Source organism: Pan paniscus, chromosome 4 (genome assembly GCF_029289425.2).
Source record: "Pan paniscus chromosome 4, NHGRI_mPanPan1-v2.0_pri, whole genome shotgun sequence".
NCBI classification, from domain to species: Eukaryota; Metazoa; Chordata; class Mammalia; order Primates; family Hominidae; genus Pan; species Pan paniscus.
This window is the reverse complement of record NC_073253.2, coordinates 114,511,558-114,526,312: the sequence shown is the minus strand read 5'-3', so window position 1 is coordinate 114,526,312 and position 14,755 is coordinate 114,511,558. Positions and strand designations below refer to the sequence as shown.

Sequence of the window (14,755 nt, the reverse complement as noted above, 5' to 3'; positions counted from 1 at the left end):
TAACTTCAACTTCTCTTTGTATACAGGGACACTGACATGTTTCCTATTACTATACAAATATTTCTTCTAGTCTACTTGTTGTTTTAACTTTGACTGTGGTCCCTGCCATATGACATTTAAATTTTTTATTAAGTAAAATATGTCTGTGTTTCCAATCTTGTTAAAAAGATCACTTCCACCCTAAGGTTGTATAGACTTTTCTTTGAATGTGTCTTTGTATTGTGTTTCCATTGTTGAGAACAAGGTGAGAAATTTCTGCAATTCTTCTAAAAAAATTTTTTTTTTTCAAAGAAGGGAGGGCAAGGGCAAAGAGCAAGAAAGGAGGATGGAGATGACTGGTCCATGGTTTTAGTTAAGAAAAATCCTAGATATCAGAAAATAAGATTTGTTAATGTTGTGAATCCTTATATGATCACAAAGCCACATTCTTAGGAAACACACAATTAAAAAATGTATTTTGATGTATCCACTCCATTAATGTGGATAATGAAATTTTACATATATGTATATCATTTTATACTTAAACATTTCAACAATTTTTATTCCCACCTTCCTTGAATGCTGCTTACCTATCAACTTAAAAAGACTGTAGAAAAGAACAGGGTATTTGGGAAAGTTATTCCATCCTCCTTACATTAACCAAATACAAATATAGAAATTCTTGATTTTAAAATGTCACATATTTTAAGTCAGCTAAATTGGCAAAGATATTAAAACAATAGTATACCCCCTAAAAAAGTTTCTGCATGATTGTTTATTTAAAATATTATGACTCTGGATGTAAATACATATGGGCTTACATAATGTATGATTATCCATATAAATGCTCAATTAAAATATTTAGTTCATCCTTAAACACCTTTTGTTCTAATAAGCATAATAGTAAATATTTTATCTCATTGGAAGTGTTTAAAGCTGTTTGAATCTTGATTTGTGAAGAAATTACTGAAAAATAACTTAAGGTTAACTACATCAAACAATACTATTGTTTGCAATGCTGTCAGATTTCTCCATGGCAAAATAGTCGCATATGGTTATTGCACAATTTATAGGTACAGGTTATTGTGTGCATATAAACTCTCTATATAATGACAGTGTTTGCACTGCAACTTGCTCAACACATTTAAAATTGTTGAAATACAATTTACAAAATCTTTAACAACATACTTTTAAGATAAAAGTATCCTGAGGATATTACAAAATTCATTTTACCAGCCCTTCATTTCTTTGCTTTGACTCTTTAATTTCCAAGATAATCGTTGCCCATATTTTATTACATAAAATGCTATTATTATATATTTCCTATTAAACAAAATATATTTAAGTTAAATAGTACATAATTGTCCCATAAACACTTAGTCCCATCTGCCTGTAGTCTCATTGGTTAAAATCAAGTATTTATCAAGTTTTCTATAATTCTGAATCAGAAAAGGTACAGCACAAAACAGAAAGAAACAGGGTTAGCACATTTAAGTTAAAAGCATTGTGCATTTTAAATATTTTGGTCATATTTTATAATAAAATATTTTGGCAAAAATAAAATATAAGGTTTAGTTTATTTTCTATTAATGGTAGATCTGGAGAATATTTTACATTTCTAAATAGTATCTACTTAATTTGACTGCTTTCACATTTGTTTCTGAAAACACTGCTATTCGCTTTTCAGAATTTTGAGATTAAAAGCACCTAAAAATAAGATAAAATAAAATTTAAGTAAAATATTTGTTTGATGCTCGAAAGTTGACAAATTCACAAACTTACTTTGTCTTACATGATATATGCCACCACAGAAACTTTATTGCCTGCTAAGACTTATTTGACTAAATCTAATCTTTAAAATAATAATCCTGATAGTCTCCTTGAAACTTATTTGAAAATTAGGATGGGAATTCAAAAATTTTTTTAAAATGAAAAGCACAGTTGCAAAAAAAAGTTATTCTGGTGGCAATAGTTGTTATGGCACAAAAACACATGAAAAACCAGTTTTCACTAATATATACAACTAAGTTCAAATAAGATGTGTAAGATACACACACACACACACACACGTATACATACATATAACTTGGGTTCCGGAGGGTAAACTACTGAAAACCTTACATACTGAGCCATCTAGCTCATTTATCACTGACGTCTCAATGACAATTTTAATGAAGATGTTCATTATTTTTTTCATTCTTACTCAAATACCTATCATTAATTAAGAGAAGAGTTTGAGATGTATAAGGCTAATAAAGGAAGTGAGAGTGTGGTGAATTAAGTGATGAGTATTATGTACAATTGCCTTTACAAAAAACGTATTTTTACTGTGGAAGAAATTCATGCAGAGATGCCTGTGGAAAAGTATCAATAAGAAAACAAAACACCTTTAACACTATGACATACTGATTATAATATACTATGATATGTATTATTACAGCATTACTTACACATTCTACTTTAGGGAATGTAATCTACTTCTGAATGACCTTGTTAATTTTTAAGGCATCAGTGCATCAAGGGCAAAGCTCCATAAAATAAATATAAAAACAAGAAAGCATTAGCTAATTTGTGGCATAGAGAATGATCACTGTATATTACATCTGTTGGCCACTTCCATATAGGTAATAAATTGTACATCTTATTGTAAAAATGTTATAGCATAAATTTCACATCATTTTTCAACACTTCATTTAAAGGGCTAAACTGATCTGGCAGTATTCTCATTTTCATTGTTCCATCAGCTCCACAGGAGAAAATGTGATTTGCGGGCCCTGTCTCAATTTGCATCACTCCAGTTCCAATATTTCTAAAAATGGACTGCCGAGCATGTTCACTGACAAAAGTATGGAGAAGACCAAAGGTAGAGAGACTCCAAATCTGAAAGATATTAAGAACAAACGGAAAATTAGGGTTGATGATGACCTTAAGAAATCAAATGAGGCCAGGTGCGGTGGCTCATGCCTGTAATCCCAGCACTTTGGGAAGTCAAGGCAGGCAGACCACCTAAGGTAAGGAGTTCAAGACCAGCCTGACCAACACGGAGAAACCCCATCTCTACTAAAAATACAAAACTAGCCCGGCGAGGTGGCACATGCCTGTAATCCCAGCTACTCAGGAGGCTGAGGCAGGAGAATTGCTTTGACCCGGGAGGTGGAGTTTGTAGTGACCCAAGATCACACCATTGCGCTCCAGCCTGGGCAACAAGAGTGAAACTCCATCTCAAAAAAAAAAAAAAAAAAAAAAAAAAGGAAAAGAAAAGAAACCAAATAAAAATTTTAGGCCTGCATTCCTGTGCAGTAAGGAATTTCCAAAACAAAAATAGAGAAAAATCTGTGTAGGCCTGGATCATAACACCTTGATTCTGTATAGAGTGTTGTAATTTACCAATTGCTTTAACACAAAATACTTAAAAATCCATCTAGAAGAGAGTAAGAGAAACAATGTAGGTAACAAGGAGGTTAAGTGTACAATGCTACAGAAACTTACAATACTATAGGGATTAAAATCAACGTTTCCTATCTCTCAGCAGAGCTTTTGCCGTATAGTTGTACAGTAAGGTAATCTCTTCTTTACATTATTGAATGCTCACCAGGGATCAGAACAGCTAGAAAGAGGGAAGTACTTGACACCTAGAGGCCCTCTGACCAGGCAAAGCTATATTTTAACTATAAGACAAAGTCAATTATTACAATTTCAGGATACTTAATTTACTAAGATTTTGTATTTCCAGCCCTTATCAAAATAAATGTGTCTGTAAAGCAAATTATACGCATCTTTACTTATGGGAAGAACGTAAATGCTTTCAGGACATGTATTTTAGGTTTAGCGAAACCTACTTATTTCCTGGTTTTATTGGAGATCATTTTTCTAAACGTTTCTTTACTCTAAGAAATTCATTAATTCATACTACCCTGCATATGAATTTGTTAAATTAGGGCTTCTGAATACATTGTATATTTTCAACTCTTTTTTTTTTTTAACCTTGATTAAACAATAAACCACAGGATCAAAGTACAAACTAAAGAACCAATCTAGGCCAGGCGCGGTGGCTCACAACTGTAATCCCAGCACTTTGGGAGGCAGAGGCAGGCAGGCGGATCACAAGGTCAGGAGATCGAGACCATCCTGGCCAACATGGCAAAACCCCATCTCTACTAAAACACAAAAAATTAGCAGGGTGTAGTGGCGCACGCCTGTGGTCCCAGCTACTCTGGAAGCTGAAGCAGGGAAATTGCTTGAACCCGGGAGGTGGAGGTTGCAGTGAGCCGAGATCGTGCCACTGTGCTCCAGCCTGGCGACAGAGTAAGACTCCGTCTCAAAAAAAAAAAAAAGAACCAACCTAACTATGGCATATTCTAAACTAGAGAGTCAGTCCAAATAAGAAAGTAGTTTCAAACTGAAGGAAAATAATTTTGTTGGTATATATATATTTGATTTTAAGAAAAAGGCTTTTAAAAATTCCATAATTCTAGTCTTTTCCTGGTTGAGAATTATGAAAACAATTTGCTGGTTTTAAAAAACCCATCTGATTCTACTAAATAAGTGCTTAAATTAATAAATTCGATGAAACTAAACCCCCCTAGTCTAGGGTTGCTGACCATTAAAATAACACAGGGATTAGTCTAAACTGATTTACCAATTACCAAACAGGGCCAAAAGACCCTCCATTAAAATTACTAGGTGTGTTATTAAAATGCAGATCCCTGAGTCTTGGACTTACTTATCAACTGAGTATTTCTGGAGTGAGACCCAGCAATTTGCATATTTAATAAGCTGTTTAACATTTTTAACAAGCTGCTTAACATTTGAAAAAACCTGTCTTAAGTTTTCAACACAATGGACTCTGAAAAGGACTGCTAAAGGCAAGGTTTATCCAGAATTCTTGAATTAGGCACTGAGGGACTAGATAATAATATATATGAAAAACTGGCGAGCAATGTGGGATAAAAGAAAATATCAATACATTTCTCAGCCCCTGGAAATTAAATTCAGTAAATTATGTAACTCTGAACATGGAGTCAAGACAAATTCTAATATCTGAATTATGTTTATATCCATGGAAAATTTGGTGTTTTAGTATGAATTAAACATATTTTCAAACAACTGAAAAATAGAAAATTTTCAAGTTAAATATTCCATTCATTGAAAGATTAAGTAGCAATTAGCATTGCTGACTACAAAGGAATTAATATAACTATTATTTAAATAGATTGATGTCATCGATACGATTAAAGAGCTAAGGTTTCTGAAGATTTCATTTTGTAGATGTTGTGGCATCAACTGTGTTTACCTTTATATTGCCTTCGGCAGATCCTGTAACAAAGTACTCTTCAGTTGGATCAACAGCAACGGCTTTAACAGGAGAATCATGGCTCTGGAAAAGCTGCCTCTGTTGTCGTTGACAAAGGTCAAATACATATGTAAAACCTTTTCTGCCACCTGATATTAGTAGCTGATGCTTTGGAGCATATGCTAAAACTGTGGCTCCACTGTCATGGCAGGTAAATGCTGAAAGTAAATTAAAAAAAAAAAAAAAAAAAAACACTTAACAATAAAAGAAATAGACTTCTGGCTTTTGGCTAAAGTGAAATAGTAGACCAGATTTGCAATCCTGCCTGAAACAATTAAAAAATCAAATGAAATATAAAAACCAATGATTTCAGACACTGGATATAAGGTAATGAAGAATGATCTCTGAGAGATGGGAAACAAACTGGGTGAGTCATAAAACTGCCCTAGCTTACTACTTAGAGTTTTCTGACCATGGCACCAGGAGAGGAACCCTGGTTGAACTGGTTCCATACCAGCCTCGGTGGAGTACTCAGAAGCATTTGACTCAGTAGCGGAGGAAAATCAGCCCTAGACCAAATGCTGCTTTGGTCCTGTTTAACCAAGGTCCCCCAGATTCAACTGTTTCCAAGTAAGTTGTCCCTGAGCAAAGCTCAAGAACATTTACAGAATACAAAAATAATAGGCACTTAATGAAGTAAAATTCACAATGCTTGCCATCTAATAATAAACAGGAATGTGATAAAGCAGAAAATATAACCCATAAGGAGAAGAAAAATCCATCAATTGAAACTAACCCAGAAATAATAGAGATGACAGAATTAGTAGGTAAGGAAATTAAAAGTCCATTATAATTGTAAGTTAATTAGAGGCATGAAAGGCCTAAATCAAAATTTAACAGATTAAAAACAGCAAGGCTCAAGATAAAAAAGGAACTGGATGGGATTAACAGCAGATTAAGCCTTGTAAAATAAAATATTCATGAATTTGAAGACACAGCAGTATGAGAAATATAAAAATATGATACTATTTTTCTTTAAAAAAGAGTCCAGCCTAACAAATTTTAGGGAAAAAAATCTGCATATAGCTCAAGGAGAATATTGCATAATGAACAGTGACGATTCTGGAGTTAGATTGCCTGGGTTTCAATCCTGGTTTCTGTGCGGGATTAAATGTGTACTTCTGCTGAATTACTTACCTAAGTCTCAGTTTCATCATTTGTAAAAGAGATTATCACCTACCTAATAGGGTTGCCTGAGGATTTAATATATGCAGATCATGTATAGTCCATGGCATAAACTAAACACTTAGTTATTATTGTAAGACTTGAAATAAAATTAATTATAGAGAAGGAACTTTGACCAGCACTTTGAGATATAACTTCCCAGAGGAAAATGCACACTTTTTAAGTATATACCTTGATGAGCACTGACAAATGAATACATCTGTGTAACCATCACTAAGATCAAGGTACAGAATATTTTCATCATCCCAGAAGGTTCCTTCATGCCCCTTCATGGTCAATTCTCCTCCCCAACAAAAGCAATCACTATTCTGACTTCTATCCAATTAGTTCATTCCAGAAGTTCTATTATTTTGCATATTACATGCAGGTTTATGGTCCATTTTGAGTTAATTTTTATGAAAGGTGAGGTCTGTATCTGGGTTCAATTTTTTATATGTTGACATTAAATTGTTCTGGCATTATTTGTTGAAAAGACTATCGTTTCTCCACTGAATTGCCTCTCTGACATATTAAAGATGTCTACTACATATGTGAGTCTATTAGTGGGCTCCCCATTCTGTTCTATGATCTATATGTATATTCTTAAGCTAACACCACAATGTCTTGATTACTGTAGCTCATAAGTGTTGAAATCAGATAGTATAATGCGAGTCCCACAAGTGTGTTTTTCTCTAGTATTTGGTTGGCTATTCCTTTGCTTTCCCATATAAACTTCAGAATCAGTTTGTTGATATCTACAAAGTAGCATGCTGGAATTTTGATTAGGATTGTGTTGAATCTATAAAATCAAGACGAACTGACATCTTAAGAATATTGTGTCTTCTAATCTGTGAATGTGGAGTATCACTCATTTATTTAGATCTTCTTTGATTTAAATCATTTTTATAGTTTTGTGCATACACACCCTGTACATATTTTGTTAGATTTATGCCTCAGTATTTCATTGTTTTGGATGCTATTGTAAATGGTAATATTCTTTAAATTTCAAATTGCAATTGTTCATTGTTGATGCATCAAAAAGCAACTGAATTTAGTACAGCTGACCCTTCAACAACACTGGTTTGAAATGTGTGGGTCCACTTAGATGTGGTTTATTCAATAGATATATTGGAACATTTTTTAAAGATTTGAGATAATTTGAAAAAACTTGCAGACAACCCACATAGCCAAGAAATATCCAAAAAATTAAGAAAAAGTATGCCATGAATGCATAAAACATATGTAGATACTAGTCTATTTTATCATTTACTACCATAAAATATAAACAAATTACAAAAAGTTAAATTTATTGAAACATACGCACACAAATACAGATTGTAAGTGGTGCCATCGACAGTCGAGAAATGTAAACAAAAATACAGTATGAAATCATAAGTACATAAAATTAATTATAGTACATACTGTACTACTGTTATAATTTAGTAGCCACCTCCTGTTGCTATTGCAGTTAGCTCAAGTGTTGCGAGTATATACTTAAAATGCTGTGTGATGCTAATCATCTCCATGTGAGCAGGTCCTCTCTCCAGTAAACTGTATATTGCAGTGAAAAGTGATCTCCTGTGGCACTTGTGAATTTTTCATTGTATTTAGTGCAACAGTGTAAACCTTGAATAACACCATGGGAACCATACAACATGCCACTAGTAATGCTGGAAGTGCTCCCAAAAAGCAGACCAAAGTCAAGACATTACAAGAAAAAAGTTGAATTGCTTGATATGCACCACAAATTGAGGTCTGCAGCTGTAGTTGCCTGCCATTTCAGACAGATAATTCATCTTTTTTGTTTTTTTTTTTTGAGACAGAGTCTTGCTCTGTCGCCCAGGCTGGAGTGCAGTGGCTCGATCTCAGCTCACTGCAAGCTCCGCCTCCCGGGTTCACACCATTCTCCTGCCTCAGCCTCCCGAGTAGCTAGGACTACAGGCATCCACCACAACGCCTGGCTAATTTTTTTTTGGTATTTTAAGTAGAGATGGGGTTTCACCATGTTAGCCAGGATTGTCTAGATCTCCTGACCTCGTGATCCACCCGCCTTGGCCTCCCAAAGTGCTGGGATTACAGGCGTGAGCCACTGCGCCCGGCCTCAGACAGAAAATTCATCTTGTAAACAGATGACATAAACTTTACAATATCAATAAATACAGTACACTACTGTATGTACTCATGATTTTCATAACATTTTCTTTTTTCTAGCTTCCTATAAAACACATATACAAAATATGTGTTAATTGACTATATTAATAATAAGGTATCCAGTAAACACTAGGCTATTAGTAGTTAAATTCTGGGGGGAATAAAAAATTATAATATAATTTTCATCTGTGCAGGGGTCAGCATCCCAATCCTTATGTTGTTCAAGGGTCAACTGTATATTGACCTTGTATCCTGGGACCTTGCTATACTTGTGAATTTATTTTGTAGATTCTTTGGGATATTTTATAGAAAATTATGTTTTCTGTGAATAAAGAGTTTTATTTCTTCCCTTCCATTTATATACATTTTATTTCCTATTATTGTGTTACTGCATTAGCTAGGAATTCCAGTGCAATGTTGAATAGGAGTGGTAAGAGGGGACATAATATTGAGTTTACATCATGTTTACAACGATAACCTGTGGCTATCAGATTCAAAGTAAAGACAAATGATTTTTATATTATCGATGTCTCACTGTCCCCCATCAAGGTATAGTGAAGAGTTAATTACGTATATTGCATCTTTTTGCTTTCAAATCCTGCCATCCTGGGCAAAAGAAATCTCATGGGTTAATAAATATATGTGTCATTAGTAACAAATCCACTTATAAATAATATTTAGCTTATGAATTTCCTGACTTTCAAAATTTATAAAATGCTTTGAAAACTTACCATGGACTAAACTATTGGCAGGTGCTACAAGAGTATCCCACAAACATACGTTTCTGGAAAAAAAAAAAAGATTACTTCTGAGTGACACAAAAGCTAACAATAAAAAATATGTCATATATAACTGTGTGACCTTTAAACCTTGCTGTCACAGAAGGTTCTTAAATTTATAAAAGCAACAAATACAAGTAACCAACAAATTTATATGAAACTAATTTTTATATAAAAAAAAAGAATGCAGTGGTGGAATCTTGGCTCACTGCAGCCTCGACCTTCTGGGCTCAAGCAATCTTCCCACCTCAATGTCCCAAGTAGCTGGGACTACAGATGTGTGCCACCATGTCTGGCTAATTTTTAAAAATTTTTTGTAGAGATGGGGTCTCCCTATGTTGCCCAGGCTGGTCTCAAATTCCTGGGCTGAAATGGTCCTCCTGCCTCAGCCTGCCAAGGCACTGGGATTACAGGCATGAGCCAACATGCTCTGGCTACAATTTTTTTTTTTTTTTTTTTTTTTTTTTGAGACGGAGTTTTACACTCTTGTTGCCTAGGCTGGAGTGCAATGGTGTGATCTTGGCTCACTGCAACCTCTGCCTCCCAGGTTCAAGCGATTCTCCTGCCTCAGCCCCCAGAGTAGCTGGGATTACAGGCACCTGCCACCACGCCTGGCTAATTTTTTGTATTTTTAGTAGAGATAGGGTTTCACCATGTTGGCCAGGCTGGACTCAAACTCCTGGCCTCAAGTGATCCGCCCACCTCGGCCTCCCAAAGTGCTGGGATTACAAGCATGAGCCACTGTGCCCGACCCACAATTTTTACAGAAAATTTAAAGCTACTATTATAGCTTAAAAATTTGAATAACTTTAGATTAACATGCGTTTACAAACAATAATATATGAAGGCTGAATATGGAAACTTCTTTTTGTATTCACTGAATCTCTAACAGTTGGACTGACATACATTAACAGGAGAGATGCTGAATTTTCTTAAGCACAAAGAAAACTTGTTTCTACTGTGTGGGGGGACCAACATACATAAGAAATATCTACGGAAGATGAGCTGAAGAATCTATAGTCTTACAATCCTGTTTCTAGTGCAAAGCGTGGCCTTACAGATAAATATAAAAGCTAAGCAAACTCAGTGGGCCTTGATCTCAGAACTCAGTTATATAACAGAAATCAAAAGAGGCAGACAGATACTGGGGCAGGAGATGACACTTTCTTAAAACCACAGCTTTTGGGGGTGGGGCTGGAATAACATGGCCAATAAATAATAGTTTTTAGAACAAAAATACTGTATCTAAAGCCATAAGTAAACTTTAGTCAAACACAAGGACAGAAACAATAAAAAAAAGTTCAGCTATACTTTCTCATACTTCAATTTTAGCTATCATCTCTTACCTATTGTCAGTTGAAAGACCAGCTGTAGCTATCAGAGAGGAGGAACTAACGAAGACAAAATCATTGGCTGTTTTGTTATGACACTGCCAAGTCTGGAATGGTTACAAACAATACGTGTTACTCCTCTCACTAAAAATGTCATAACCAGGTAAATGTATTCTTCGAAAAGTGATCATGTAGTTTCTGGCTTTCTTAAATCCTCTGTATCGTTTTTTTTCCTTTGAACTTTAGAAAAATTGTAAAAGTAATACAGAGAACTTTCATATACCTTTTACCCAGATGCAGCAACTTTTTAACATTTTGGCACATTTGTTTTGCCTCTACTTCTCTTTCATATTTGTAGACACCCAGGCATACACACACTTTTCCTGAACTATTTAAGTAGGCTGCATATATCATGACCCGTTATGAATCTCTTTGCTTTTGTTCAACCAAAAGTTCAAAGGAAAACATGAGGTTAAACTTTAAGACCTTCCCCTAGCATAGTGAAAATTTCTGTTTCAGAAGACAGAAACTAGAATTTTAGATGATACCAGACTTTTGTTAAATAATTGACATATATTTTTCAAAAATATTTAAGCTTTTAAAAATTCAAGTACCTGAAAAAAATTACTAATAGTCATCAAAATTAGAAAACATATAGCATTTTTCAATATTCTACCAAACAGTACACTTAATTATGAGGTTTCTTCATTTATAAAAGCTTCAAAATTATGTTTTACATATTTCTCTTTAATAAAAAATGATTTTTTTTAAGTATCCCAAAATCACCACACCAAAGATTATTCCTTTGAGCCACCTCCCCATTTCCCCTGGAACACTACTGGAGCTGGGCTAGATGATGTGTCCTTAAAACAGACAAAATCCTCTTAATCTCCAAAAGCCAGTTATTCACAATTTAAACCAATTCATTTTTTTAAAAGTTAAAAAAAAACAGTCCCTTAGAGAACAAACTTATACATCTAAATCTTTAAGCTTAATAAAAATATGAGAAACAGTTAATATTCTTTCAAGGTACCCTAATCAATCCTCCCATGCTTGCTTGCTTTTACTTAGATCAGTACTGTATTCTAGCAATTAACCTTGGGCAAATTACCAGAATCTTAACCTATATTCTTAACTTTTTTTCTGATAGGAATTGCTTAGTCCTATAAAGAGCTTCACTGAAGATATGAAATATAAATTCAGTATTCTATGAAGCCACAGAAAGTTCATAAAAGCCTGCATAATCCTGAATTAAAAGAGATGAACAAGAAAATGACAGTACCAGCTATAGGATGTCCTTTTCACTTTGTTTGTTCATAAGAGATAATTGCAGAAAAATAACCAGATGCATTGGTCTGGTAATCATTCTATTTAGGCATAATATAATAACCAGCTTAGTGAGGTTAGAAAAGGGCTCTAGTAATCCACAAGATGTATAGGTATCTGGGGGTATCATGTTGCTTCTATACATGTCAACTTCCCAAATTATCAGAGACTAAGGAATTTTATGCTTCACAGAGTAATTTTCACATAACACAAGGACAGAATCTTACAGCAAAGTGACTGAGAACACAGGACTATATTTTATTTATTAGTTCTATATTTCTTGTCTCAAATACATATTCTTGGTTTATTTAAAATGAAAATTCAAACTTTATTTAAAGGTAGAAATTCTTGGCTTACCAGGTATGGCTTAGGCATGCTTCCAGTAACTGGACAACATTTCCAGTTTGTTTGATACAAACTTAAATATCCATCAGCATCAACTATTCCAAACTTAGAGAAAGAAAATATTTAAAAGTATTTAATATAAATATAAAAGCATATATTTATCCTTACCCGCAGTGTGACACCCATATTTTGACTCGTAAACATTTGACTGTATGTCATGTGATTTTTCACTTCACCTATACATGGATCTATTTCAGAAAAACATTCAGCTACTACTTTAAAAATCCCAGGGTGAACATAAAGAGAACAAACATCAGACACCCATTTTATTACAGTAGCCTCTAGCATAGTCTATATATTCTCTGTAAGTATTACAAAAACAGGATACTGGATTAACAGATTATGCTATGTGACAGAACTTTATCATATATAAGAAAGAAAACTGTTCATTTCCAGAAAGATAAAATAAGGATTTTCAGAAACAAACAATAAGGAAAACACATGAACAAGAGTACAAAGTAAAATGATATAAGGATTATCAAAGTAAAATAATTCCGCTATGGGAGCTCAGGGCAAGTCTGACTGGTAAGATGTCAAAATAATCCACTAAGGGCGGTATGTGATACAGATCTTGAAGGATGAGTAAGACAGCTAAATTTTTTTCCTTTGATTATAAAAATAACGCAGCTTATTATAAAGTATATAAAATAAAACAAATGTCTGCTTTGTACTCCCACCCTCCTCTGCCTCTAGATCTAACATCTATTAACAATTTGATGTGCTTCCTTTCAGATTTGTTTCTATGAGTATTCGAAAATTCACAATATAGCATTTAAAAAATTGGGATCATAATAATACCACTACACAATTACATTTTTGATTTATTATAGCTATCTTTCCCAGGTAATTACACATAAATTTAGATCATTCTTGTGCTGTGTGTAGTATTACACTGTACAGTGGTATTACAATTTAAAACTTTCCCCATATCATTTTCAATTTTCTGTAATATAAAAAGGGCTGCTTTGAACATTCCTATATACACATATACCTTTGCGTAATTATGTAGGATAGACATCTAGAAATGGGAAAGTTTTGTTAAAGAGCATCACTTAAAATTAATAGACTATGCCAAAATTAAATCCTATGTGGTAATATAAATTGATACAGCCATTTTTCTTACACTTTAGTTAACATGGGGTATTTTTAAAATCTAAAATACTTGTTAATTTTATGCAGACAAGAATAAGTCTCAATTTATTTGCACTTCTTCAATTATTAGTGAGGGTAGAAGGCTACTGGCCAGGCAAAGTTTCTTGGTAAACTGTTAAGATGTTTTATCTATTTTTCTACTATTTGTCTTTTAAAAAATTTAACTGATACGACTAATATTATGAATATTAACCTACTGTTTTTATATTTGTTAATAATATTTTCCCAGGTCTATTCCTTTTTCTAGTTTATCTTACATTTTCTGGAGTAGATCTAGGTATGTTCTTCAGAAAGAGTATACACATGGAATGTGTTAAGTCTCTGTATACCTAAAAATATGTTTATTTTGCTAGCAAATTTGAATGATAGTTTGGATGCACACTGACTCAGTTCCCATTCCTTGTCCATCAGAATTCTGTGGATATTGTTCTCCTATCTATTTGTGATAGGCCAACGACATTTAGTGGCAGGGTGGGATGTGGGTTGTAAATAACCTTTTTCATCCTCACTCCTTTTTAGAACCTTATAGGATTCTCTCTTTAACTCTAAAAACCAAAAGTTACACAAACAGGATGTGTGCAGGTACGTGTTGCTTCTCAATACTTGGTAGGCCCTTTCTCTTCCAATATTCTATTCTTTGCTTTGGGGAAGTATCTAGTATTCCTTTGAATATTGTTTTTCCTCCATTTTTTTTCTTCTGAAATATTTCCTAAATTATCATCATTATGGGATAATTTCTTAATTTGTGCTTCCCAGCAACAAACCTGATTTTCAACTATTTCCATTCTGCTGTTCAGCTTTTCTAATAAGTAGTTCCCCCACTGACTACATTTTTGGGAATCGTATTTTTAATTTCCAATAACTCTTTTCTGTTTTCCTACTGTCCTTGTTTAATGCTAGCATGTTCTTGTTTTATAAATGTAATATATTCTTGACTCTCTGAGGAATTAGTCCTCATAGGCTATTTATTATTTATTCTGCTTAATACCCCTTTCCAGACACTTAGTTTTTCTGAAATATTCACTGGCTTTTGGCAGTGTATTTCTATTCATAATTGAATATCCAATTCATCAGAATTACTGTGATACAGTGTGAGTTATCTCTTCCATTTACCT

At 33.7% G+C, this 14,755-nt stretch overlaps 1 protein-coding gene across 7 annotated transcripts in view; it reads right to left on the bottom strand.

Moving 5' to 3' along the window:
* Nucleotides 1–735: 735 nt before the first annotated feature.
* The window catches only part of DMXL1 (Dmx like 1), a 191,335-nt gene continuing 177,315 nt past the window's right edge, over nucleotides 736–14,755 (bottom strand). For all 7 annotated transcript variants that reach the window (XM_063604600.1, XM_034960380.3, XM_063604601.1 and 4 more), the window contains 5 exons: nucleotides 12,441–12,533; nucleotides 10,773–10,864; nucleotides 9,379–9,431; nucleotides 5,273–5,490; nucleotides 736–2,859 (listed from right to left, as the gene is read on the bottom strand). In XM_063604600.1, coding sequence (XP_063460670.1) covers nucleotides 2,635–2,859; nucleotides 5,273–5,490; nucleotides 9,379–9,431; nucleotides 10,773–10,864; nucleotides 12,441–12,533 — 681 coding nt within the window. In that variant the 3' untranslated portion in view covers nucleotides 736–2,634. The remainder of the gene's footprint in view (nucleotides 2,860–5,272; nucleotides 5,491–9,378; nucleotides 9,432–10,772; nucleotides 10,865–12,440; nucleotides 12,534–14,755) is intronic.